Here is a 27,884-nt window from a genome sequence, read left to right as displayed (position 1 = left end):
ACAACTACCACCTGTCCACACTGAGCCTCAGGGACCCCTGGACCACCACCTAGAGCTGCTCTCCAGAACCCTCTTGCTGGCTCCATGAACATGCATGTGGTGGCCCAGTTCTCCTGACATGTGTACATGTCCCAACAGGCCTGTGCCCCACCTATGGGGGCTGACATCCCCATTCTTGGGTGTAGATGGGGGCCACGGGACAACCCCCTCCTTCGTAGGCCACAGGCTGTGCCTGCTGGCAGAGAAGGGGGGCCTGGGCTGGCTCAGGAGGAGGGAGGGGCGAGGGGGGGACCAGGGCGCGGCTGGGGCGGGCACAAGAGCCTGTACCTGTCAAACAAGAGCCAAGGAGCAAACTAGCTTCTTAGTCACCTTGCTCTTCTCCCCGTTTTGGCAGCAGCCCCTCAGGGCAAGGGGAAGCTGATATCATAATTATTGGCTCACCCAGCAGCAGCCTCCCCTCACCTGATGTCAGCACAGACCCGGGACAGCCGAGCTGACGGACTGACAGACGGACCGAGCTCTTGGCCCCCAAGCCTTGGGCCCCCACGCCGACCTGCTTCATTGAGCAAGTAAGAGGAGACCCGGCCCAAGTCAGCCGTGGAGGCCAGCAGGGCCGGGCCAAGGCATGGGCTGGGAGGGGTTGCTTTTTTAACGGGCTGGGAAGTGACTGAGAGCACTAGGGTCCTCCCCATCTTCTCACTGCAGCTCGAGGGAGACTCGGGAAGTGGGTGAGTGCCTGGAGGCAGAGAGGACCCTCTCCTCCATGCTCGTCCCTCTTGTTCCTGTTTCAGGTTGTCTAGCTTCAGTCCTTCTTGCTGTAGCAAGGCTTTTCATTCTGGTGTTTGTTGGATTTTTGTGTGTGCCTCTGTGTGTTGAGAGGGTGTACTTAGCCACTCTGTGCTTGGAGAAAATGAGGACTCAAAAGTGCTAGAACTGGGAAACTTGAGCTGAAAGACAGGGAGGCAGATTCCCAACATTGTCGTCTTTCCAGGCAGGGAGGGGAGAGCTTAGCTCTGGGGGCTGGTGGTGCCAAGGGTGTGTGTTGACCAATAAATCACTCAACATCTCAGGGCAGCCTGGGCTGGGGTCTAGATGCCTGGGGTCTTGGGAGGAGGCGTGGGCTGCAGGAAGGAGGCAGTGCACCTGGTGGAGAAGCAGACAGGTGGCAAACAGGTGCTGTGGCCAGTACGTGATGCTGAACTCAAGGCAGAATCCTGCAGAGGTCTAGGAACAGCTCTGTCCCTCAAGAACCCTGTAGCCAAGAGGCCCAGTGAGCAGACCTGGGACATGCAGGGAGCTCTCAGACGCTTGAAGCCTAGAATTGGGGTCTGGGAAGTGAAAACCCTTAGGGAATTGGCTGGAGCGGCAGGAAGCCCCCTCTGGCTCCCACGGCTCCTCCCCACCCTCTGCCTAGTCAGGTAAGGTTCTGGCATTCCCCGTGGAGTCCCCCAGGCCCTCCCTAAATGTCCAAAGAGCACGTTAGGTTAAGAATAGACTCTACCAAGTGGGTGTGTTTGTCTCTTTTCTCTGCACCTACAGGTGTGGGGGCATATGCTTGTATGAGCTTTGTGGCCAAAGACCGCTGGTCAGAGGGAAAGGACCCGGATGGAGCGGGCTCATGCCCTTGAGAAGTCATTTCCTCCATCCTCCTGCCTCTAGGCTGGTCGTTTTCCACACCACACAGGGCTGCCCCCTCCTCGCTTTCCTCATCCCGGAGAAGGAGGAAACACAATCAGTTCCTCCTTCCTGGAGTCTAAAGTCTCTAGTGCTGTGGGGTCTAGCTCTGCCAGCCCTCATGGCCTCCTCCGTTCCCGCTGAAAAGCCCAGTTCCTCTGGGCTGATTGGGGGAGTGAGGTGGGGAGGGGCGTTGCACTCCAGGCCAGTCCCAGTCCTGCCTGGCTCGGTGCTTTCCCCTCCCTGGTCATTCCCTGACCCCCAGGACATGGGCCATAGAGGGCATGCCTGAGGGATGGAGGGCAGCACCTCCCGTCCTGGCTCCTCTCCTGTGGTGGACCAGGCTGGGCCAGAATTGGGCTCGGGATCCTCAGAGGCAAAGGTGCCAAGGGGAGAGACACATGTCCTCCCAGCTCCCGCCCCACCCCGCCCGTCCTGCCTCTGCCTAGCTCAGCTCTGGGCTCCAGGGCCTGCCGAGGCACGCTGCCCCCCCAGGCCCGGCGCCTCACTCACCTCCCAGGGCCAGGAACCTGTTCTCCCAGGAATGCCAGGGAGTTCTCAGAGGGCTTTATTTCCCAGGGGCTCAGAGAGCCCTGGAATCCTGTCGATTCTGCTCTTGGGAAGGCAAGAGAAAAGTTAGAGGGCGGGGGTTGGGATCCCTCCCTGTTCCCCATCTTTGTCTCATCCACACACTGACCTCACATGGCCCCAACCAACCGCTTTCATCATTCGTGTGAGAAGGGAGAAAGCTCGATACAGTTAAAGACAAAAGGAAAGCCTACCTGTGATACGCGCCTTCTGGGCAGCTGTCCTGTGTCCCCTCCTTTAGCGCCCATAGAGAGTCTCATCTGCCCTCTAAGAAAGCAGCACAGTACCACTCCTGTGGGCTCTCCATCCTTCCAAGCCAGGAAGTCCTTCCTGATGTCTAACTTCCTTCCTTCCAGTGAGTTTCATGGATTAGAAGAACCCCCCCCCCCACACACACACACTGTCTGCCCAGGGCTCAAGCACTTAGCCAGAGACTGTTACCAAGTCAATGAAATTCCCTGGCAGTTTGTGTACAAGAAGGGACTGAAAAACGGCCCTCTGCCCACTGCCCCTCTATTAGTTTCTCCATCTCTGTACCCTAATGAGGAGGGGGCTGTTGGGAGCCACTTCTGCCTGTCTCCCCTTGTCCCCCATCATAGAGGGATTCAGGGGACAGAGGCCCTGCAGGTATGCCCTCCTTGCTTTCCTTCGCAGTCGCAGCCCCCAATCCATGCTGAAGCCTGCAGGCGGGAGCCCAACAAGTCGAGATGGGCTTCTGCAGCAGGAGAGGTTGACAGTCTTCAGAAAGACATTTCAGCATCTTAAATTGAACTTGGCCGGACTATGTGACCACAGGAGGTGGTTTCCTGAGTAGAGAAGCAACCATTGATTTGGGATGGGTGTGCTTGGGCTGGCAACATGCCCAGGAGCAGGGGAATGACAAGGGGACCTCCAGGAGAGTGCATCTCAGAAGCATCAGCCAAAGGTCCCTGAATAATTTCGATCTTTCCAATCGAGCCATTCCCACCCTTTGTCCCTTCCTCCGTCTCCCTGCCCACCCCCAAACTCAGCCCCCGCCCCATCACTAACCCCTCCACTCCATCCCTGTCTCCTTTCACAATGCAAGCCTATCCCCATTCCCATTCATACCCCACCCCAGCCCTCTTCCCGCCCAACTCCCCATCCCCAATTTCACCTCCAGCTCTACAACCCCATCCCTCGGGTCCCCTTCCACCTCAACCTCCTCAGTCCTACCTCCATCTTCATCCCTGACACCATAGTCCCAGCTCACACCACCTTCACCTCCCCAGGACGGACCTTTCCATACTTCAGAGATCCCCCTTGGAGTCCAACAGCTCTCACCAGTGCGCCCCCCCCCCCCCCAGGGCCTGGTCTATCCTCCACGTTCTCCCAGTGTTCAGGACAAGCCCAGAGCCAGGCTGCTAGGACAACGGATAGGATACAATCATCCCTGGAGAAGCCCTCAGCTTCCTACTCCTGTTTGGATCTCATAGGTTGGATGCTGGTCAAACAGTTAGAATGAATTTGAGTACACCAGGACAGTTGAGGACTGATGTCCAGATGGATCTCTCTACACTGCAGGTGGGTGGCAGGTAGAAGCGAGAAATAGAAAGACGTGCTTAGAGGGCCCCAAAAGGAGGCAGTGGCAACCTTTCTTAGGAGGCTGGGAGTGCAACTGATTCAATCTGGCATGGCCAGTCTCAAGGCAGGAAGATGGACAGAAGCTGAAGCGAGGAGTCCTGCCAGGCTGTTTGAGAACGACAGCCATCGTGGGCATCCCCCAGTCTGTACCCCGCCTCTGGCTCTTGCTTAGTCAGCTCAGATTAATGGGGCTGGGGAGAGAATTAGCTGAATCGTGATCTCTCAGGGAACTTGATGAGAGAACCGGCTGTGACTCACAGAGAAAAGGGAACCCATGCTCTCACAACTACTCTGGAAGTGTCAGGGTGTAGGTACCCCTCAAGACCCCCAAGGATGCCACAGAGAGCCCACTGGAAGGTCTGAACTAACCTCCACCTCCTGCTCATAAGAGGATGCATGGTCTGTCAGCTTCAAAGCCTGCTCCCCCACCCTGAAACTCCAGCCATCCTGGGCACCAGCACACACACACACACACACACACACACATACACACACAGAATGGGGTGTGTCTATGGAACCGGATCACCAGGAGACAGTTGGAGATCCCACCTACACTTGTAAATTCCACAACCATGTCCCAGACTATACCCACTCATCAGTCTTGGAAGGCATAGGATATGCACAAGTATACACACACACACACACACCACTGTGATCAGAAAAACCAGTTACCAGACTCTGCACTTAGCACCCAAGTGTTCACTGCCAGAGGTGTTCCCAGCCCCTTCCTGGGGGAGAGGGGAGCCCACATTGGGCCTTACAGAGCATGTGGCTTTGGGGAGGAGACTCAGCCTATTTGGGCCTTCCAGTGAGCATGTCCAATCTGTCAGAGGTGGGGAGGGTTTGGAGGAAAGGTTCTTTGGGATGACAGTGCCAAGCCCAAGAGGATCTGGGGGTGGTCAAGAGAGAAAGGTAGAGTCTGGGGCCCAGGAGCTATATGGACTCAGGGAAACACGTCCAGAACCTGCCACTTTATATCCTTCTTCTCAGATGGGCAAGAACATGATTAAGTGCCCAGAGCTGGCTTCTCCCAGCCCAAGTGCCAGGAGGAAGGGCCAGTGTGTGGGTACCTGAATGGCCGGGAACTATCCCTTCTGCTGGTGGGGCCTCAGTTTCCCTATCTCTCAGGTAGAGAGGGGCTTGGGAGGGAGGGCCTTCCAGTATTCTTCTCACTCCAAAATTTGTAAGTCCAGGCAGTTAACTTACTGCCTGCCTTGTTTGTGTATGTGCTAACTCGCACTCGGGCCGTATTGGGGGAAGGGCTCTGCCGGTACTTGTTTGTCTTGTGCTAGATCTGTATTATTAGTAGTGCTGGCAGAATTAATATTCCTAAAAATAGATGGGTAATAATGAGCAGTCCTTCTGATAATGATATGTATAGAGTGAGAGAGGCCTGTGCCCCAAGGAATGGTAGGATCCTGTACCTCTCATGCCCCCACTAAGGAAGGTATGCAGAGAGGGGCCCAGTAGCCAGATGTGAACATTCTTGGCCATCCCCATGGGGAGCACCCTGGGAAGGGCAAGTAATTGAGGGGAAAAGACCTCAGCCCCCATTCTTCTCCTGAAGTCCCATGGGCCTAGGATCCCAAGGGAGGAGGCAGGAGCCCCAGACAAGATGGTGTCGGTTTATCTTCCTCAGAGCACTTTGACATGCTGGTCCCCATTCAGTCCCCAGGACAGATAGCCAGGTGGGGTATGTAGGGCAAAGATGAGGATCCCATTTTATAAAAGAGGAAATGAGGTTCATTCCTGTGGCTGTCCCACACTGATGGCAGAGCTGGGTGAAGATGTTTCTGGGGTCCTTGGTCAGAAGGACTCCCTGTGAGGGCCACCGGGGTGGAGGGGAGACTTCTGAGATGATATATGCCAAGCTAGGGTATAAGGTGAAACAAGGCACTGTCGGTCCTATTGGTCTCATAGTTCAAGTCCTCAGCTGCCAATCACCACCACAGCCAATCAATTCTGCAGCCAGTTGCCAAAGCAACCCACAGGAAGCTGGGAGTGGGACCACCAGGCTCAGCCCTGAGTGACTTCATATGGAGGAGGGACTCCTGGACCACAGGATGGCACAGCTGATGGGTACTCAGAGTCAAGGAACTTCCTCCCATTCCCTATCCCATTCCATCACCCCACTTCAGCCCGTGTGGCTGGAGGAAACTTGATTTCAAGAAGGGTGAAGACAGCATTTCATAATCTGTGAAAAATCCTCTGTTCCTTCAGTCCCTCCCTATCTCACCTCCCATTCTTTGGTCCTTTTAACAGTTGGGCAGGCTGAGGATTAGAAAGAACTTTCTTCTCTGGAAATCAGTGCATGAGGCCTCAGACCCCTGCCTTATGCACACTACTCCCTGGGAGGATTAAGCAGGCAAGAAGTCCCATCCCCACCCCCAGGATCCCAACTCTCCGGTCAGGCCCTCAGTGGTTCTAGGTTACTTTGGCCACCTCCAAGTTCCTTGCCAGACCTGTTCTCACCATCAGACTCAGTCATGCCTTTAAAAATCCCTGGGGAGGTGGTAGGGTTGGGGGCATCTTCTCCCTAAGTTGCCCATCTATGGGTTTCATGTTCTTGGAATTGAGAAGTTTGCCTCCCCTCCCCCTACTAATCTTGGAGGACGAGTGCACCTTGCTTCTAGGAGCAAGATCTAAAAGTGGGCTCACAGCCACAGAACCTGGGCTCCCCTCCAGAGTAGGCAGGAGGGAGGAAAAGGCAGACCATGAATGATGCCCAAGAGCAAAAGATCCCTGGGGTTGGGGGTGTTTAGGCAGGAGGTCCCTGGAAAGAGGCATCTAAGGAGTAGGGAGAACCCAGCAGAGCCAATCCCTCAGACTAGGTGGCCATAACAGAGGAGAGAAGGGGTCCTGGTAGGTGTGTCTCAGAAAAGGATGGATGGGAGCTTTGAGGGTTAGCATGTGCTTGTTTCCTTGAAACCAAGCACCCCTTCCTTCCCGTCTACCAAATGAGCACCCACAGGCAGGTCAAGGACTCCCAGCAATTTGCTATTCTTTCACCCATCTGTCTGTCCATCCATCTATCCATGTGTCTACCTTTCCATCCAGCCATTTGTCCATCCATCGATCTACCGATTCCATCTACCCATCCTTCCATTTCATTCACCCACCAATCCATCCATCCATCGTCCATCCACCCAGAGAGGTCAGGTCCCAGTTGGTCTCCCCAGTGGTGCTGGGTAGGGCCTGTGGTCCTGTGGCATTTATGGGACATGTGACCTGCCAGCCTGGCCCGGGGAAGCAGCCCCACCCCAGCCCTCAGGCAGGGGGCTGGTCCAGGCATGTGGGAGTATTTATACCTCCATGGAGGCTCCTGGGGTGTTGCTGGCCTGATGACTCCCTGAAGCCGTGATGGTGGCCATGGCCCAGAGCCCACTGTGAGTGCTTGGATTCAGCTCCACTGGTACCAAGGCTGGGTGGCAGGGGCTGGGCACGGGCTGGAGAGAGAGAAAGCTGCCCGGAGGTGGCCAGGGGTGGTAGAAAGGAAGGGGTGCCAGGCAAAGAAGAGTGGGAGAGCAGGAAACTGTTGGAGTCGGGCATCCGCAGCGAGACTGGGACCCACCCTGAAGGAGACATGAGTCCGTTGCCATTTACTAGCCTTTGGAGGGTGTCTTGGTAACGACAGGAAGGATAAGGCAAGAGAACTAAGATTATAAGGGAGATTAAGGTTAGATATCTGGAAGAACTTCCAAATCAGCCCCGGGCATGGAAGGTGGCTCGAGGGTTTTTTCAGGACGGGCATACTGAGGGTGCTCCAGGACCAGCCTCCTTCCAGAGGCAGGGGAACGACTGAAGTGGCCCTGGAAGAGCCCTGATTTGGGGGAGGGAGTGATTCAGCTGCAGGTCGCAGTGGCTCGCATTTAAGGAAAACATCACATAGGGGACAAAGTTGTTGTTCATCTTTTGTTCTTCTTCTTCACTTCACCCTGGTCCATCTGTCTGTCTGTAGCTGCTTCTCAAAGCACTTTCATCAGATATCCAGGCAGGGGCAGCTGACCCATTTCCTGAAACCCAGGCAAGGGCAAGAGCCATAGGGGCCGGAATTCTGGCCTCAGAAACCCCAATCTTGGTGAGAGGAGAGGAGCTAGAAACCCTCTCCTTCTTGGCACCCTCAGATTCCCAGTATCCTGGGGTGCCCAAGCCTCAGGAGAGGACCTTCAGGCACTTCCCTGCCACCCCCCCCTAGGTAATTACTGAGCTGCTCCAGGGGACCCCTCCCAGCAGCCAGGCAGGCGGAGTCCCGGGTGGGGCCACAGGCAGCACTGGGCCCGGGCCCCACCCCTCGTAAAACATGCTGCCGCAGCCAGCGACAGAAACCATTAAGGCGGAACTGCACTGTCTCCACCTCACTCATAAAGGGCGGGTAGGAGGCACCCCAGGTAGGATACAGCCCAGGTGGGAGGGAGTGCGGAGAGCCCGGTGAGGGCCCTCAGGGTCCCCTGGGACTCAGCTGCCCACAGGGGATACAGGGATACACCCTTCCAAGGAAACCTGCAGCCTTGCCCGCGGCCTTCCAGGTGTGAACAAGAAAGCTGAGGTGTTCCTGAGGTGAGGCCGTGTGGTGTAGTGGTTAAGCACACTGGCTTTGAAACCTGTGTCTGAATCCTGGGGAGCATAACTTGCTAGCTGAGTGAACTTGGGCAAGTCTGGGTAACCTCTCTGAGCCTCAGTGTTCTCATCTATAAAGTGAGGCTGATAATACAGCACCTCCCTTCTGGGGTATAATAGCTCACCCAGCTGTTCCCAGTCCCCTTGAGGACTTCCTCAGGGAGGCCCCTCCTGAAGGCAGAGCTGAGTGAGGGCTCAGCTGACAGCTCTGTGGACCAGACACATCCACCGGACCCGCTTCGGCATCTTTAGATACAAATAATTTCGGTGCCCCATTTTACTTATAAGAGAACTGAGTACAGAAAGGGGAAGTAACTTGTCCAAGGTCACACAACCAGCACACCAGGTGTCCCCTGGCCCCCAACCCCAAATGTCCCTTTTTGCCTGAGTCCTGACATGTGAGGGAAGTGACCTCTGAGGGGGCACCGGGCTGGCTGGCTGTGACACAGGCACAGGGCAGGGATACAATAAAGATCATTGCTGATCTTGACATCATGCCTCCGAGGGGATTTCTTACCTATCATGCTTTCTACTCAGGTTAGAGGGTTATTTCTTTCTTCCCTCTGACTCCAGGGAAGGTCAAGCCTGCTTTTTCCACCCAGTCCCCAAAGATCATGGAAGAAGTTTAGAGAGTAAAGGGTAGAGAAAAGGCCCAGATACTGAAATGGTATTCAGCTCATGTCTTTGCCAGGGTTGTACCCATGGAGTGTGTGTTTGGGGATGTGGTTGGGGCTCTTGAGGCCTGAGAATCAGTAGACGTGGCTTTCTGTTTTAGCTATGTGGCCCTGGGCCTGTCACCTCTCTGGGCCTAGGTTTTCTCCCGGAAAAATGGCGTTAATGACCTTACTTGGTGCGCTGATAAATATTCACCAACCAGCTCTCCAAAAAAAGGGGGCTCTGATTTATAATTTGTAGTTTTTGCTAATTTGTGTGGGAAAATATCCCCACCAAGGCCAATTTGGGCTGATTTCACTGAACGTGGAGCTGGGGAGAGGAGGTCACAGTGGGCTCTGGCAAACCCGTGGCTGCAGCTCCAACACACCGGTGCCTGCTCCCCTCTGGGGCGAAGGGCAGATGAAATGAGAGGAGAGATACAAAGTGCTTTGTAACTGCAGAGGGCTTTATGGATGTGGAGCTGTGATGATGATCATCCTTGTAGTCGGAGGGACCCCAGGGCACATTGAGAGCCCTGGCCTAGCTCCACCCCAGGAAGCGCAGGGAGGTTGTTTGTTGTGGGTGCCCACACTCAATGTCATCTAGGGTAGCCCCTGGGATCTGAGAAAGGAGAGCCGACTGGACCTCCTGCATTGGTTTGCTGCTATTTGCACATGCGCGTCCCACCGTGCTTCCTGAAACTGAAGCGGGTAGCGTAAAGGTGAGCTGTCAGTAAAGGTTCCTTCTGAATGCAGACACCAACCCAGGATGCAGTGCCATCAGGGAGCCCCCAAGGGATCCACAGCAACAGTCACTCCCTTCTTCTTACTCTCATCCCCATGGGCTTCTACAGCCATTCCACCGCAGGGGAATGGCTGAAATGATCTCTGAGACCAGAGAATCAAAAGGAAGGAAGTTTAGTCTTTGCAAATGGGGTAGGAGGACATCAGGGACATGGAGGTGGGGGGGCAGGAAGAGGCATTTCCTCTGCTCTGTCTGTCCCCACACCTAGAGCTCATGCTTTAAATTAACTCTGTCCCACGGTTAATTATTAATAATAGCTATCATTTATTGAGCACATACTATGCATTAAGCTCTTTACAAGCAATATTTCATCTAATCCTCCAGAGAGGTACATATTATTAGCCCTATTTTACAAATGAGGAAACTGAGGCCTAGGCAAGGAAATTAAGAAACTTGTCCACCCAAAGTCCCACAGTTCTGGGGATTTAAATCCAGTCCTGACTCTCGAACTTCTGAACTAGATCATCCAACTTCAGGAGCTCCACCAGCCACTCCAGTTTGGGGTCAGGAACCAAGGCAGCCTCGTTCCTCTCCCCATGATGAGCCCTTCCCTGTGATGGACAAGACCCCCTATATATACCAGTCAGAGCCCCTCAGCCCACCTCTGAGGCAGGAGGTCCCTTTGGAATGCAACTGATGGAGGACCCCCTCTTTCCAGGATAACACCATCTTAGGCAAGTCAGTTAACCCCTTCTCTGGGCCTTCTTTCCTCATCTGTAAAACTGAGCCCTGGCTGAGGCAACCAAGGGGGTGCCATGGCCACCGAATCAGGAGTCATTACCATAAAACCTTTCCAGAGGAAACCCTGCCCGGAGAACCATTCAGGGACTTCTGCATCCTCCATGCAAATCAAGAGATGGGCCTCCAAACTCTGCACAGCCTCCTTGGCTCTATTCCTGCCCCTGAGGCCTTGGAGGAGGTGGGCTGGTAGTTTGGCCAAGCCAGGGTATGAAAGTCACGACTGTGAACTGACATGCAGGAACTCAGCCCGGGCTATAGACAGTGTCCTGCGACATAGGGACTGATGCAAGGACGGGGGTTAGGCAGATACCACAGAGGTCCTTCTGGGAAGGCCAGACCCTCAGCAGGAGGTGCGGCCCAACCTGGGGCTCAGAGAGGCCTCCTCAGGTTCATGTGTCAGGGGAGCAGAGCTGGGGTCTGAGCCCCCTGAGGCCAGGCTGAGTGGAGGCCAGGCAGACAGGGCAGAGTTAGTTAGCAAAGGGCAGCTGCAACCTAGGCATGGGGCCATTAGCCAATCTCCCCAGGCCTCTCAGGCCTGAAGCAGAGAAACCATCAGGGAAAATAGAGTCTGGGGTCAGAGACCACAGCCACATTTGGTCAATGAAGCCAGATGTGTGACATGTGTCCTCAAGTATTTTCTGTGTGCAGGGTACCTTATACACATCATCACACTTAATCTTCTTGACAACCGTTGGAGGTGGGCTCATAATCCCCATTCATCAGAGGAGCAAAGACAGATACAGAGAATTACACAATTTGTTTAAAGTCACCGAGCCAGGAGGTGACACCGCTGGGATTCAACCTCAAGTCGGCTGAAATCCTAAACCCCTGCTCTTAACCACATTTTATTCTGCCTCTGGAGAGGGGACCAACCACCGCCCCACAGGTTACAGAGCCTGAGACCTGTTGGAGGAAGGGCCCCCCACGCCCAGCCTTGCCTCTGGAAGCTCTGGGCCAGGGCCAGGTGTGATAGGCAGGCCCCAGCTGTCCAGGAGCTGTCCAGGGAGTGGGAGCCAGACCAGGCGGTCATGCGGAGCCAGAGATGGGCTGCCCTGCGCCTCGGGCCCCATGCCTGCTCCCTTACGGTGTCCAGTTACGGCCAGCTCTGCGCTTCCCTGGTCACGCCACATTTAGCATTGCCGAGTGCGCGGGCGCCTGGATATGGAGAAGGGGCAATGAAGACTCTTGGAGGGGCGGGAGAGCCTTCCACCGGGCCCCCACCTGGACCCCAGCTATCGGCCCCCTCCACCACCGATCCCCTGAGGGACTTTGGGCAAATGCCTTGTCCCTATTAACCCCCTGTCAAATGAAGGAGATACGTAGTTGACAGAGCAAAGACGTGCTAACCCCAGCTGGGCAGCATGGAGTCACCAAGGCCCTCCCTCCTCCGCAGAACTCCCAGGAGAGCATGGCTTGGGCAATGCACAGTTATCCTGCTCTGCTTGAGTGGGTCTTGGGGAGGAGGGTAAGTGTGAACCTCATGCTTTTCTTGTTGCCGGCCCCCACCCCCACTCTGACCCCCACCAAATGAAGAAACTGTAAGACCAGAGCAGCCTCCAGAGTCAGACAGATTTGGGTTCGAATCCTGACTCTATCAAGGATTAGCTCTGTGACTTGGGCAAGTCACATAACCCCTTTTGGCTTCAGTTTCCTCATCTGGAAAGTGGGATTAATAATGTACTTTCCTCTCATGTGTTCTAATAAGCCAATGAGAAAATTCTCCAAATCATTTACACAGTGACCAGCCCAGATCAGTCATTCAGTAAATGGTAGCCTTTGTCAGAGATCATTTAGGCAAAGAGGACTAAATTCAGGAGAAACTGTCCTTTGCGGGTGGTGGAGAAGGAAAAGATCTGAGTATGATAAAGATAGTAAGAGCCATACTAATAAGGATATTAATAATGAGAGCTGGCATTTATTGAGCACTTACTATGTGCTAGGCACTGGGCTACGTTGTGTGCATGGTTTGATCTGACCCGGCATGCCCACGAGGGAGGCCCAGGACGGTGATGCTGAGGTGCAGAGAGCCTTGCTGGTGCAGCAAGCAAGGAAAGGCCAATGCTGGCTTTGTGTGAGTCCTCAACCACACAGCTGTGCTGGGGACAGTGTCCTCCTGCAATTCTAGAAGGTCTGAGCAGAAAGAGCTCTCAGATGTCATGTATTCTAGCCCCTTGTTTTTTAAATAGTGAAGCAACCGCTCAGAAAGGGCAGTGGCCTGCACAAAATTTGGAGGCCATAGGAGAAAACAGCACATGCCAGACAGTTCACAGTGGACGAGAGTGGTGGCGTCCCCTGTGCCGTGCCAGGTTCCCAGGGCCACCAGCAGCCAGGTCCCCTTGAGTCCCCAGTTGTACACTGGTCATGCCAGCCAGGCCAAGGTGCCCAAGGGTGACACCATAGGCCCAGCCGCTGCTGAGGGCTGGTCACCTGCAGTATGAGGGTCACTCCCACCCCAGGCCAAGGCCTGGCCCACTTCCTTCCTTCTTCAGCTCCCCCTCCTGTCAGGACCACCCACTTGCTCGGCCACTGCACAGAGACTGCTTGCCACAGTCACCTAGCCCAGTCCCTCATTGTGGAGGCAGGAGGCAGAGCACAAGGAGCCAGAGGCAGGGTCTCGCTGGGAACCACCCCTCAGTCCCTACGCTGCAGCTGCGGAGCCCAGAGTAGCCCAGCCCACCCTCCCTGGGGGGCAGGGGATGCTCCTGACTGGTTCATTGTGCTCTCTCCCCACCGGGTTTTTCTCTCTGTGTGTCCTCCTTGCTCCGTCTCTCACATTGTTTATCTGTTTACCTCTGCTTCTGATATTTCTCTCAGTTTCTCTGTCTGTCTCTCTCTCTCATCAAGATGGCTGATGCCAGCCGGGGGGTGGGGTGGGAGTGGAGGTGGTGGACTTGGGATCAGTCTCCGCTGAATGCTGGTCCTCATTCTCATCGCAGCCGGCTTTCTTCGAGGCCAGGACTGGGTGATGGTGTCGCTACTCCCACCACAGTCTGACGTCACGCTGCCAGGCCCCACCAGACTGGAGGGCGAGCCCCAAGGGGACCTCATGCAGGCCCCGGGCCTCCCAGGCTCTCCTGCCCCACAGAGTGTAAGTACCTGGCACCTAGGCCTGGGCTGAGGCCAGGGACTGAGGGCTGCATGGGAAATAGGTGAACAGTCACCCCATCCTCCAGGGACCTCCCTGGGGTCTGTCTTGTCCCTTCCACCAGCAAACAAGTACCCAGTGACTCCGAGATCCAGAAGTATTCAGATATGCTTATAACTTCAGTCTGGGGCTTTCCCAGGGCAAGGACATATGTCCATCTACTGGGCACACCTCAATTTAAGAGCAGTGTATACTCATCAGATTGAGGTTTCCAAGGGAAGGCTAAGTCTCCTCCATCATTTCAGGGCTCCCCAGAGCTCAGCCCCAGACCCCTTTACCCTAGATCAGAGTAGGATCCTTGTCCAGCCTCCACTCACAGGTCTACCCTCTGTCTGCCCACAAGCATGCCGGCTTCAGCTGCTCATCATTTGTGCCCGACGGTCCCCCGGAGAGGGCACCCTCACTGCCCCCCCACAGCCCCAGCATCGCCTCGCCAGGCCCCGAGCAAGTCCACTGCCCAGCTGGCCCCGGCCCAGGCCCTTTCCGGCTCTCACCCTCAGACAAGTACCCCGGCTTCAGCTTTGAAGAGGGCCCAGCGAGCAGCCCAGGGTGCTTCCTCAAGGGCAGCCACGTGCCTTTTCACCCATACAAGCGGCATTTCCAGGAGGACATCTTCCCTGAGGCCCAGACCGCCCTGGCCCTCGATGGACACTCCTTTAAGACCCCGGGGACGCTGGAGGCCTACGAAGAGATCCCCGTGGATGTAGGGGAGGCCGAGGCCTTCCTGCCTGGCTTCTCGGCAGAGGCCTGGTGCAATGGGCTCCCCTACTCCAGCCAGGAGCACAGCCCCCAAGTCCTGGTAAGTGCCCATGGGCAGTGGGCATGCCACCTACCCTTTGTGCCAGTTCCTAGCAGCCCAGATGAGTCCTCTGAGATCAAACTCCCCGCCTTCCCTTTCCAGACCTTCCCACTCAGGTTCAGGGTGCACCAGGGAAGCAGCAAGCTCAGAGACTTGAGGTCTCTTGGCTTCATTTTGGGCTTCCAGGTCAGCTGGGGAGGGGATGCTGGCCTGGTCTGACATGGAGGGGACAAGATGGGGTAGGCAGCTCAGGCTAAGGAAGCTGGCAACTTCCCAGTGGCTCCTGAGTCAGGATTCCAGTGTTGACTTCTGTTTGTTTAAGTGTCAAGAATCCCCAGCAAGACCTATACGCCCATATGCAAATGTGAGAAGAAAAACACATTCCAGAGACCAAGAGAAAGGATTTAGGGAGGAGCCACAGAACACAATATTCCCCTCTTAGCATCAGCAGGCAGAGTTGAGAGAGGGCTTAAGTCTTCTCAAAGTATGCTTCCTGGCCCCATTCTTTGCTCTGAGTGTGGCCTGGGTATATTCATAGAAATATCTTGAGACTTTGGAAGATTAACATGTTCTTCCACAGCCATATCCACATGCTGTGTGACCTTAAGCAACTCACTTAAGCTCTCTGAGCCTCATTCAAAAAGTGTGTGTAACAGTGTCTGCCTCATAGGCTTGTCGCCTTGGGAAGAGGAAAGATAAAAGGACCTTTGCTCCCTGCTCCCCAACTTTGGAGGTCCCTGAGGTGGAGGGCACTGAGTGGGCCCCTCCCGGTCTATGCCTGCCTTAGATGCCCACTAGCCATGCCCAACAAAGACCTGTTTCCAAGGCTTGGAAGATACAGACAGAGGTTAGGGACCTATCAGGTGTGGCCAAGATAAGACCTTGTTCTGGTTCTAGGGGCCTTTGATGGCTTCTCCTCAGGCTATTGAACATGATAGCAGCTCACAGTGAGGGTACCCTCCTATCAGATGCTGCTCCCACCCAATGTCCACTCCATGTCAGCCCCTGGTCATTCTGCTAGGTGGCATCTTTCAAGTACGGCGGTAACCCTCATGACAACCCTCTGAAGAGTTTCCACTATCTCCATTTTGCAGATGGGTAAACTGAGGCTCCATAGAGGCCAAGTGACTTGTTCCTTGGTCTGTAAGAGGTGAGGCGGAGACTTGAGCCCATGCCCTTACCCCTTGGACAGCGGAGCACAGCTCGGGCCCAGGGCCCCACAGCTAGCTGGTCGACTCTCTAGCTGACCTGGGCACATCACTTCCCCTTCATGGGCTCAGCCCCATCATCTGCCAAATGAGGGGGTTAGTCGCAGTGCTCTTGGCCCTTCCAGGCCTGAGATTCTATGATTGTGGCTATCTATGCATCAGCAACCCCAGGGCACACCCAGAAAGAGGTCATAGCTGATTTGACCCTCTGGGCCCAGGTGCTGGTTCCCAAGTACCCTTATAACCCCAGGAAGAGTGGTCCACCTCCTCCAGGCCTTGCTCACCTTCCAGCTTAGCTATGCCCACCCTTCCTGACCCTGCTCAGGATAGAACTCTGTGTGGGGCTCACCTATCATGGGAAGCCAGAGTCTGGCCGCCACCACCGGGAGGAGCTAACAGGCCCCCTGTGCTAGTTTGAGAGAGTGCCATATGCTCATGCAGACCAGCAACGGGGCAGACTCCCTGGAGCAGGGAGCAAAGGCTCTGAGTGGGGGATGGTGGGGGGAACAGAGCAGAGAGAGGACTAGCCAGCCCCCTCCAGGGAGCCTGCTAGAGCTTCCTTGGGCTTTGCAGAAGAGGAAGTGGCAGGGTCTGGGGTACCCAGCTGGACCAACCTGTCTGGCCACTTCCTGTGCTCCCCTTACCATGGCTCTGCAGTGGGAATTCTGGAGCTGTGGCTTTTCCCATGGTGTCCTTTGCAGGCTTGTTCTGAGAGGCTGGGGGATCTGAACCAGCAAGAAGGCCCTGGGTTCAGCTTGGTGAATGGGGCCAGGTACTACACCCATGTGCCAGTCCTGGGAGATCTCTGGCCCTACCCCAGCCTCTGTGGAGCCACTAACAGGTCTCACCCACTCCTCTGGTCTGCCCAGCCTCAGTCTCGCACCCGCAGTGAGGGGGTAGGTAGGGAGCATTGTCGGTTCCAGCCTCAGCTCCACCACTAACTTGCTGAGTTCCTTTGGAAAAATCCCTGCCCTTCTCTGTTCTCTGTTCTCTGTTCTCCAGGAACAAGCTTTAGGGGAGGCAGAGTAGTGGTTGTTTTTGTGGAAAGTTTAAGACACAAGAGAGGAAGGAAGAAAAATAAGGCCTAGCGCAATCATCTTTGCTTTTTCTTCCAGCAGGGGTCAGAAGTCAAGGTCAAGCCCCCAGCCCTGGAGAGTGTTCCTGGCATGTACTGTTTCCAGCCCCCCTTGCAGCACATGTACTGTCCCTCCCAACCTCCCTTCCACCAGGTGGGTCTGGGGCAAACGGGCACCCTTCCCCAGAGTCTCAGGATATTATGTGGATAGGCAGGTAAGAACGGCAGGGCCCTAAGCCTTAGGCTGGGCCAACAGGGGTAGGGGACAGCAGTTCATGGGGAGGAAAGCCATGGCCCTTCTCTAGGGTTGGTGGGGCTTTTCTGAGACCCAGACAGGACCTAAGAGGTATCAGAAAAGAGAATGGGCTGAGATTGGGGCAGGGCCCAGATGTGAACCAAAAAAGGAAGGGAGGAGAGAACCAGACAAAGCTGAGGCAGAGAGAAAAGAAATATGTGGGGTGACACACAAGGCCAAACAGGACAGGAAACAATGGACTGCCATCTGGGTCAACCACTATCTTGCTATGTGTCCTCAACTTCCTTTTGGCCTAGACAGGGTGGGACCAGGCATAGGGTTAGGGGACCTTTCCACCTGGAGGATTCAAGTCCCCATCCTCTTTGGCCGGCCCCCTTCCCCACCTCACTGCCCAGGCTTAGCTCCTCCTAGATGTACCAAGTAATTACCCCACACTGCCATGGGATGGAGGCTTTTAAAAATAGGAAGAAATGAGTCCCAGAGCAGCTAAGCAACTCCAGGAGTCACCGGGCAAGACAGAGCAAGTGGCTGCCCAGCGCCCAGCTCCATCCACCTGCAGCCTGGCACTGAGACAGGCCCTGCCTGTGGAGCAGGTTCTACTCCTAGTCTTTGGCATTGGCCCTGATCTTGGCCCAGCCAGAGAGGCAGGCACGTGGCAGGGGGAGGTAGTCAAACTGCTTGCTTTGTGGAAAGAAAGAAAGAAAGAAATGGAGGGAAACAGAGGGGACACATGAGGGGTCATCCCATGAGAGGCCCAGCTGCAATGGCCAAAGCCATCCTGAGGCTCACGGTCTGATCCAGGGTAGGGGATGTCCCTGAGGTAGCCTGGCCCATCATGGACTGAGCCACAGCAGGGCTAAGGGGCTACCAGACCTCAAATGTCCTCACCATGCCCAGCCCTGCTTTGATGCCCTCTGCATTCTGCACCCGTCTTCCAACAAGATGGCCGCACCCAGGGCTTTATGGAGCCTGCAGAGAGAGTGACTCAGGCACTAAGTGCCTCTCGGGTGACCTGGAAAAAGCACATCAGCTTGGAGCAGATGGGGGAGTCAGAGTCTCCCTCCCCCTCTTGCCCCCATAAAACACCATCCCTGGCACCACAGCCACTCCCTTTGCTGTAAAACCACCTCCCACCCCCACCTGCCCACCACTGTGACCGGCCCATTCAAAGAGCCACTGAAACTCATAAAAGGTGGCAGTGCCCAGCAAACGCCCAGACTGGACATCCCACTTCCGGCCCAGATGCTCCAGGAGGTGCATGGGAAGCCTGGAGCACCTGTCCAGAAGGGACTATCCTTAGCACTTCTAGCCCAGCCAGGCTGCTATCCCATCACCATGGCAACCAGAGCACCTAGAGGGCCTCAGAGGAAAGAGCTGGAGGAAGGGAGCTTTGAGACCTCCAAGGTCCTGAATCCTAGAACGTGGATCTCCTCACAGGCACTCAGATGCCCACACCCTTGGCCAGCCCCCTCAGATAGCTCTGCATTGGAACCCGTGGCCTTGAGTGGTGGAGCCTAGACTGGGGAGAGAAGAATCTAACCTCAGCTCCCTCTCTGGGGGTTCTGGGGAAGGCTGGTTACCATGGCAACCACTCTGCCCCCTTTGACCTCTACAGTACTCACCAGGTGGCGGCAGCTACCCTGTACCCTACCTGGGCTCACCCCACTATCCATACCAGCGGATTGCACCCCAGGCCAGCACCGATGGGCACCAGCCTCTCTTCCCCAAACCCATCTACTCCTACAGGTATGTCTCCCAGCACTACTGGGTGGAACAAAGAGGGGTGAGAGGGCCCCAGGGTAAACTGAGGCATGGTATAAGGGCAATGGGGGGTTATAGCCAGTGGGCTTCTAGAGCATGTTGGAGAAGGAATTTTTTGTGTGTGTGTGTGTGGATGGGGGGATAGACTAGATCACCTTGGACCTCTCATCTGACCCTGGGAGCCACGTGTATGGCTCAGCTCAGCAGATCTGGTGCCCTGTGGTGAGCCTGCTAAGTTCTAGCCTCCTGGGCCGCAGGGCCTGGGACTGAGAGTTTAGAAGGGATGCTTGCCTGGTTTCCCCACCCTCCCTGCGCAGATGCAGAGAGAGGCCCCACCCCAAAGCTCTACTGAAAATAAGTGAGGAATGAGGACTGCAGATGTGACTCAATTACCTAGCATCTGCCAGATCGGGTGCACCTTCTGTACGGCCAGGGTTGTAAGTGCCAGGCCAGCAGTGCCCAGCCCGTCTGGGAGACCTTCTATATGAACCTTCCTTCATCCAATCAACAGAAATACTCGACTTCCTGTGTGCCAGGCCTCACATGGGGTCAGGTCATTAGCCAGTGTGAGATCAGGGGAAGGAAAAGGAATTTAAAATCAGCTAAGAACACAGAGAAGGGGTTTGTGGGAAGCAGGATGATGTGCAGAAAGGAACACATGCAATCCTTGGAGTCCAGCAGAACTGTGTTCAAGTCCAGGCTCTGGAATTTACTAGCTGTGAAACAGCAGGCAAATTATTTATTCTCTCTGAGCCTCTGTTTATTTGTTGTTGTTGTTGTTTTTTAGAAAAAAGCAATATTCAGGCCATTAGAAGGATTAAGTGTGAGAATATGCCTGGCACATTGTAGACTCAAGAAACCTTAATTCCCTCCCTATTTAACATTTATACATTTGGTTGAGGAATGACTGGTAATGACAGCTTCCATTTAATGAGTGCTTCTATGTGCTAGGCATCATCCTTAATCCTCCTCACAATTCTGAGGTAGCTATTACGTTCTTTACTTCAAAGCTGAGGAAACTGAGGCTCAGAGAGGTTTAGGCACTCACCTAAGGTCACACAGCAAGTGAGTGGCTAAGCCAGGATTGCAACCCAGGTCTCTCAGATTCCACAGGACCCTCATACATTTGTAATTCCTGACTTCAGTGGGCACTTTTTCATCCCTTCTCCTTTCGACCTCATAGAGCCTCTCACCCATTAATTCTGCGGCAGGTTATTTCTCTTCAACTACTCCAGTTGGGGCAGGGGGATCAGGGGGAGACTCTGGGCCTGGTCAGAGGTTAAAACTCTCAGGGTTTTCTCTGTCTTCAGCATCCTCATCTTCATGGCCCTTAAGAACAGTAAAACTGGGAGCCTTCCTGTCAGCGAGATCTACAATTTTATGACGGAGCACTTTCCTTACTTCAAGGTGAGCCCAAGATCTACTCCCACTACCCACGCCCAGGTTCTAGGCAAGTCAGGCCTCTCTGGAGCCAGAAGGTCCAGTTGGGAAGTGGGAGAAGGGTTAGAATGAAAGCCACTCCTGCCCTACCATGCTTCTCCTCGTCTCCACTTCAGAAGGACAGAATTCCATGTGAGGAACAGAGAGCTCAAGCCATTTACCCAAGGTTACACAGTAGTCTGGAGTCAGACCTTATGCTAGCAGGAGGTGGACATGTCAGTCCTGTTAGGCTTCAAGGAGTAATCCACCTACCCCAAGTGGGGAGAAAGAACTAAGGAAGAAATGAGGGACTGTCCCCACTGCTGCCTCCAGGATGCCATAGGGCTGGAGGAATTTGGGTAGGAGCTGGCCAGCCAAGGTGACATGGATGCTGGGACCACAGAACCCATTGCCTTCCGGGAAGAGATTAGGATCTACCTCTGTGGGCGGGAGGCAGGCTCAGCTGCAGTTCTGCCAAAAAGCGGGGTGTGGGCTTCATGGTCTCTGAGTATCCCAGGGAACTGGCTGGCTCACCTAACCTTCCCATATACAGGATCAAGTTCCCATCAGCCACAGAAGGGGCTTCTGGGAGCTCTACCAGACTCCCTCCCTAGAGGCAGGGCAGATGCCCTTCTCTCCAGATGGGCTAACACATCAGAGAGAGTGATCCATCTGGTCAAGGCCACTCAACAGGTGGGACCAGTTGCTGGCTCGAGCTGTTTGTCTTCACACAGCACCTGTTTCCCTTCTCGCCCCAGACCCTCTAGCACAGACCGCTCCTCCTGGGGTAGGTGCAGGGGAGCTCAGAGTTTGTGCGGAGTGCCTTCTCCAAGGCCTGCACCCTGGTAGATATAATCTCATCTGCTACCCAGGCAGAAGGCGGGAGCTGAGGCCCAGGTAAATCCAGAACTCAACTCAGCTCCACCTGCCAGTGAGTGATTCCCAGTCCTCCATCTTCCTGATTGTCCTGCCTGGGGATAATTTGAGGCTGATACTCAAACAAGTTTGTACTTGCTGAGCCGCCATCAGATGAGGAGTGGGCAAGATGGCTAGAGTGGTCTGGTCAGGGGTAGGAAATTATGGTCATCTACCAGAGGTTCTGGAAGGAAGAGGAGGAGGGAGGAGGGTTGCCTCTGGGATTCAAGAAGCATGAGAGCCAGTATCCAGGGCTGCCCCTATACCCCAGCAGGTCAGGGAACCAAACTCTCCCTAAGCCCTAAAGCCTTTGGAGGGTCCTCTAGGACCTTTGGGGGCCAGGCCAGAGAGAGGGAAGTGAGGGCCCTGCCCTGCTAACTCCCAGCCTGGCCCCCAGCCCCTCCCTACGTCTCATCTTCCTGGCTTAATTGTTTTTCCTGGGAGCTGTGTAATCCTTGTTTTATAGGGCTGAAGAGTGAAGAGGTCTAACAGCTTTTTTTGGTTCTGGTTGTTGTTCTTAGCAGTTGCATCACTCCCCCACTCCTGAGTTTACATTTGACTTCAGAGAGAAAGCATCTTTGAGGATGGCTTCATCCAGATGGTGAAGCCAACCCTGTGGGGTGACCTGGGCAAGGCCTGTAACTAGGGGCCAGAGTTGGAGTCTGGGCTCTGTCACTGCCTGCTTGTGTGATCAAGGGCTAGGCCCTTGCTTCTCTGCACCTCAGTTTCCCAGTCTGTAAAATGGCCAGGGTGAACCAGTGGGCACATAGATTGCTTCCCACTCTGCCACCTCCCCTTTGACCCACCTAACGAATTAATTCAAAGGTCCCCTGACCCCTCTGTCTCTCACTCCCCATTTGAAGGTCCTTTTTCTGGGCAAGGACAGAGTGGACCCTGGGGTGGGCAGCACTCATGTCTGAGGTAGCTGAGGTGGGCGTCCTGTAGCCCCATGAGTCAGGGCTGTGGGACTAGGGACATGTCCAGCCACTGGACATAATTGCTAGTGCTGACCAACCTTCTTCCAAACAGGAAGTGGCTGGGGTGGGAGCTGGCCTGGCATCCAAATTCACAAATTTATGGGGCTATAAAAGGTCCCAGTGCCCATTAACTCTGCCCATCAGGCGACACAGCCTTGAATCCTAGTACGGACTATCATGGGAGTTGAAGGTGAATCCCCAGCTGGCCAGTCTGGTGGCTCAAGAATTCTTCCTTGTGACCCTGGGAGCCTTGAGGGTCATCTCAACCAGTCGCCTGCCCCAGGCCAACTGCCCTTAAGAAAGACTCTGGTAGCTCCTGCCAGCAACCTGCAGTGCCGGCATCAGGGCCCAGTTCTGCTGGGTGTGATTCAGCCGGGCTGCTCCCTGGGGCAAGTGAGCCGGGAGGAGGGAGTGGCCGCCTCTCACTAAGCAGAAACTGAGCTGAAATGAAGAGGGGCCGGGGGGTGAGGGTGAAGGGACCCCACTGACCAGAGCAGGAACTCTATCCACAGTCACCCCTGCTGGGCCCAGGACTGAAACAGAGCCGGAGGTGGAAGGACTGGGGGTGCCTATACTGGCACCCCCACCACCGCCTCTCACCCAACTGAGTCAGCCTAATGGTTTTTACAACCCTCCCTGGGCACAATTACTGCACTGGTGGCATGACCAGGCCTCCTAATGGGTGTTTATTCTGTTGGCACGAGCACCCCCAGCCTGAGGGCTGGCCTCCCCACCGGGGCACACCCCTCGGGCACAATCATGTGAATGAACACTCCCACCCCCGTACGCATACAATCACAGATACCCACACACACCAAAGACTTTCTCACACACACTCACCCTCAGGGACACACATCCTCATGCTCAGGAATGTACAGACTCATACCCAGGAGATAAGCTTACCCCAGGGAGACACACTTAGGGACATGTGCATGCTCATACATGGTCTCCCCTCTCTCTCTCTCTCACACTCTCTCACACACCCCCAAAACCCAGATAAACACAAACTTATGTGCAGCAGTTCATATACCCAAACACTCACCAACCTCACCCCTTTCTTTTCTGCCACATTCGCCCCAGTGGGGATGAGGCCGACCCAGAAGAACATTCCATAGCTTTGCCCTCTTTCCCTCTCCAAAGTTGGTACCGGAGACCTCAGAGCAGGGAGTTCCCTTCTCCACAAAGAGCTCCAAGCACAGGCTCCAAGATCCGTGGGGAGCGCTCCAATTCCAGGTGTGGGAGAAACCCAGGCCTCGGCAGTAGCCCCCAGCCCTCCCTTTATGAGTTGCCATGACCATCCTCACTGTCAACCAGGGATGGGTTAGGACGAAGGTAGATTTTAGGTGAAAATAACTGGTGGTTAAGTGTCCTCCCAACCCCTCCCCCACCGCTGAAGTGTACCGAGCGTGGGCTGGGTGCTGAGGCAGACAGGCCCCAAGTGGGTGGCAGTTCTGTGCACAGAGTGGAGTTTTTCTGGAGCCCAGACCCAGAGGCCGCTCTGGCTGCCTGGTCCCGGCCTGATTTCTCATTTTGCTCTTCTCCGGCAGACGGCACCCGATGGCTGGAAGAACTCTGTCCGCCATAACCTCTCTCTCAACAAGTGCTTCGAGAAGGTGGAGAACAAATCAGGCAGTTCCTCTCGCAAGGGCTGCCTGTGGGCCCTCAATCCGGCCAAGATCGACAAGATGCAGGAGGAGCTGCAGAAGTGGAAGAGGAAAGACCCCATTGCTGTGCGCAAGAGCATGGCCAAGCCAGGTGAGGCTGACGGGCTGTGGGGGACAAGGCCCAGGGCTCCCGTGAACCAAAAAGAGGGAGGAAAAAACTGAAAAAGGAAAGCAGATGAGTAAGGAAAGGGTCTGAGTGCAGTTCGAAGGCTGGGGTGGGTTTTGGGGGAAAGTGAAGTCTCATGGTGTTCCTCTCTCTTGGGCTTTTTTCAGAAGAGCTGGACAGCCTCATTGGAGATAAGAGGGACAAGCTGGGCACCCCACTGCTGGGCTGCCCACCCCCTGGGCTGGCGGGCTCAGGCCCTGTCCAGCCTCTGGCGCCTCCAGTTGGGCTCTCCCAGCCACTGCACTCAATCCACCCAGCTCCAGGTCCCATTCCTGGCAAGAACCCCCTGCAGGACCTACTTGGGGGGCACGCACCCTCCTGCTATGGGCAGACATACCCACACCTCTCACCAGGCCTGGCCCCTCCTGGACCTCCCCAGCCATTGTTCCCACAGCCAGATGGGCACCTTGAGCTGCGGGCCCAGCCAGGCACCCCCCAGGACTCGCCTCTGCCTGCCCACACCCCACCCAGCCACAGCACCAAGCTGCTGGCTGAGCCTTCCCCAGCCAGGACCATCCATGAAACCCTGCTGCCAGACGGAGACCTTGGCACTGACCTGGATGCCATCAATCCCTCTCTCACCGACTTTGACTTCCAGGGTGAGCTGGGGCTGGGACAGGGAAGATGGGACAAAACTGAAGAGGGCACCTGGCAGTGTGGCCCATCCCCTCCAAGCCTCCAGGCCGCAGCCTGCTAGCTGCCAGGGTTCTAGTCACCAGAAGCAGAGAAGGCCAGGGCAGGCAGGGGATGTCAAGGGGCGAAGAGCAATGTCCTTGCCCTCCTCCTGGACCCCACCATCAACCCACTCTCAGCTCTGGGTTGGCTAGAAATGGCCTGGTGTTTCATTCCATACTTGGCTGTGAGCGACTGATGGTGCTGACTTTCCCCGAAGCAACTGCATCTTCTGAGTTAATCTTTTAATGCAGAAAAAGGAAAGAGATCTTCCCCCGGGAGGACGTGAGGCTCCAGAACGAGATGGGTCCTGGAGACAGTTGGGGGTAGGAGTCCGGGGAGAGGTTCTAGCCATTCCACTCCATTTTGTCCACTCCGTCTCTGCGTGTGGCCAGGCCCTCCCATTTGCCCCTGAACTCCAGAGGACCTCAGGCCCTGGTTCTGGCCACAGGAGGTTTGGAGGACAGCGCTGAACCAGGCCTTTGATGCCCTGCGTACACTGGGACAGAAATGTCCACAAGCAGGTGGAGCCAGCTGACCCTCCAAGAGCTCCCAGTCTGACTGGGAAGCTAGATCCTACCCCCCGCGCAGGAGTGGGAAGCAGGGCTCCACGGCCCCAGAGGAAGCTACAGACATGTGGGCCACCATAAACATATATCGACCCCCACTGTTGTGCAGCACGCCAGTCGCTTTACGTGTGCTCCCTCGTATGGGCCTGTAGGATAGAAGGGATCATCTCACAGAAGCACGGAGGTTAAGTAACTTACTCAAGGGCACTTAGCTAGAAAGAGGGAGAGTTAGGATTGGAAACCAAGCAGCAAATTTCAGTATTTAGTCCAGCCTCCTTCCACCAGACCCTGACACCCCGATAGCCAGGACAGTTGGCAGGTCTCAGGCTGCCGTGATGCAGGTCCCACGACATAAACAGGAGGATCGGGTGGCAGCTCCATTTCCTCCTCAGAGGGCTCCTGGCCTTTGGGCCCTGCAGTGGAGGAGGCCCAGGGAGCCAAGTCCAGCCATCTCATCAGGTCCAGCAGTGCCTTGCTGGAAGATCTGTGCTCTGGGCTGCAGATCCACCCTCCTTGGGAGCCTGGGCAGCAGCCAGGGGGAGAGTTCCTGGGGTTCCCTCCCAGGCTAACCCTGGAGTGCACAGCATCTGCATCCACCCTTTCAATCGGAAGCTTTCAAATCCCCCCCCCCCCCCCCGATAAAGAGCCACAGAGGTCATCTGGGTTTCGGCTCTTAGGCCCCACATGGTAGGAGGAATCAGAGATGTTAGGCAACTGCCTGGGGTCACCCTGCTAGAGCCAGGGTCTGTTTCCCAGCAAATGTTACCCAAATCCTGCTCTATTTAGCATGTGAGAACCATGGGAATGGAGGGCAGACACGGCCCCTTTGGTGCCTCCCAATGACGCCTGCTCTCTCCCCAAACCAGGAAACCTGTGGGAACAGCTGAAGGATGACAGCTTGGCCCTCGACCCCTTGGTACTGGTGACCTCATCCCCGACATCATCTGCAATGCTGCCACCTCCACCACCACCCCACTGCTTCCCCACTGGGCCCTGTCTGGGAGAGACAGGCAGTGGGGCAGGCGACTTGGCATCACCAGGCAGCGGGGGCCCAGGAGCGCTGGGGGACCTGCACCTCACCACCCTCTACTCGGCCTTCATGGAGCTGGAGCCCGCAACCCCCACGGCCCCTGCTGGCCCCTCTGTGTACCTCAGCCCCAGCTCCAAGCCCATGGCCCTTGCATGAGCCATGCCCAGCAGCAGCTCCAGCCGTTGCCTGGCCTGGAAGTCCCAGCTGACCGCCCACATCGGGCTCACCTTAAAGGTCAAAGAAGGAAAACTCTCCCAGTCCCCTATGCCACTCAGCCAACTTGTTTGTTAGCTGGCAGCTGGGGGTGAAGAAGACACCACCCAAGATGCTGCCCCTCACACATTTCCGCTGCCTGGTGGACCAGCTCCTCACTCAGAGGCCCTGGAGAACAAGTGTCTGGGCAAGAAGAAAACACGCTCTCATCCACACTCAAGCCTTCATGCACGTGTACACATGGGTGCACACACAGTTATTCAGACATACACTCACATACCTTACATCCAGAGGAGTTAGCACTACATCACAGAGCCTGACTTCATTTCTGGGGCAGCTGAGAGCTGAGGGCTTTGGTAACCAAGAGCTCAGGGCCCCCATGCCAGGTCCAAGACCCCTCTGAACACTGTTTTGATGCCCACATTCACTTCAGGCCTGGCCCCCTCCAGGCATGACCTTTCCCAGAAGTCCTTGTATTTATTCTCCCATCTTCATTCCAGCAGCCCATAGAGGAGGAGATATGGAGCCTCTCCTCAGGCTGCCTGGAGACTCCCCAGGGGGCTGCTCTGTAGCAGCACTGGCTCTGCCAGGCTCTACCTACCCTCTGCAATGCTCCGTCTAGCCCCAGGGTGACACACAGGAGGGACCACGTCCAACCCAGGACCAAACTGAGCCCAATTCCAACAGAAAGTGTTTGGAAAAGCCCCTGCCCTTAAAACTTGAAAGTGTCCCCTTCTCCCAGCCCTGGGTGTAGGAAGGGTCCCTCCAAGTCACTACCGTCTCACTCCTTCTAAGAAGTTCACGTAGTTTAGGTCCCAGCTTACTAATTACTTCCAACTCTCCGAGGCAACCTGGGCATTCAGAGAAGGGAAGCCTGGCACAGGCTGGCAGGGAGCACCATGTCCCCTCTCTCTGACTGCCTGGCAGACCCAGGATGCCCTTGGAGCTCGGGGTTGTGGCCCGGTTATGTGCCATGCCCTTCCTGAAAGCTCACCTCCCACCAAGTGGGAGCCTCAGCCTCCCCTGGGCCTGGGGGTGAGAGGAACCCTCAGAGTTGGGCCTCAGATGAGGCCCAGCAGATCCCTCAATGGCCTGCCATTGTCCCCTGTCCTGGAACAATAAAGCAAGTGCCTTGTGGTCTCAGCTACTGAGCCTTCCTTTCTGGACCTCTGGGGGAGAAAGGTCAGGCCACACTGATTGTAGATGTCCTGGGCCTGTGACTTCATGCCACCCTCACACAGGACTGTGAAGCATCTGGGAGGACTTCCTGACCAGCCCAAGAGCATGAGGGGCAGGTGGGCAGACTCTTCTCAGGACAACTTCCAAAGGGATGTG

The 27,884-nt window shown here is 55.5% G+C and overlaps 1 protein-coding gene across 5 annotated transcripts; it reads left to right on the top strand.

Annotated features, from left to right (window-relative positions):
* Positions 1 to 387: 387 nt before the first annotated feature.
* FOXN1 (forkhead box N1) lies at positions 388 to 27,692 on the top strand. Of its 5 annotated transcripts, none has more exons than XM_090292445.1 (9): positions 388 to 569; positions 13,617 to 13,768; positions 14,169 to 14,624; positions 16,951 to 17,061; positions 18,779 to 18,909; positions 20,235 to 20,331; positions 23,783 to 23,990; positions 24,173 to 24,664; positions 26,173 to 27,692. In XM_090292445.1, the coding sequence occupies exons 2-9, from the start codon at positions 13,646 to 13,648 to the stop codon at positions 26,490 to 26,492; spliced, it is 1,938 nt and encodes a 645-aa protein (XP_090148571.1). In that variant the 5' UTR covers positions 388 to 569; positions 13,617 to 13,645; the 3' UTR covers positions 26,493 to 27,692. The 5 variants fall into 5 exon arrangements, with proteins under 5 accessions (XP_090148571.1, XP_090148572.1, XP_090148567.1 ...); XM_090292446.1 differs by having other exon boundaries at positions 16,948 to 17,061; positions 24,176 to 24,664; XM_090292441.1 differs by having other exon boundaries at positions 16,948 to 17,061.
* The last annotated feature ends 192 nt before the right edge of the window (positions 27,693 to 27,884 follow it).

The sequence above is a fragment of the Furipterus horrens genome, unplaced genomic scaffold, assembly GCF_987537825.1.
Source record: "Furipterus horrens unplaced genomic scaffold, mFurHor1.1.pri manual_scaffold_11, whole genome shotgun sequence".
NCBI lineage: Eukaryota > Metazoa > Chordata > Mammalia > Chiroptera > Furipteridae > Furipterus > Furipterus horrens.
This window is presented reverse-complemented; position numbering and strand designations above follow the sequence as displayed.

Bases quoted from the DNA above. Each gene is read 5' to 3' on its own strand.
- FOXN1 (XM_090292441.1), top strand. From the start codon at position 13,646: ATGGTGTCGCTACTCCCACCACAGTCTGACGTCACGCTGCCAGGCCCC. The intron at 17,062-18,778 runs GTGGGTCTGGGG...TGACCTCTACAG, and splicing joins CCCAACCTCCCTTCCACCAG to TACTCACCAGGTGGCGGCAG. The intron at 20,332-23,782 runs GTGAGCCCAAGA...CTTCTCCGGCAG, and splicing joins AGCACTTTCCTTACTTCAAG to ACGGCACCCGATGGCTGGAA.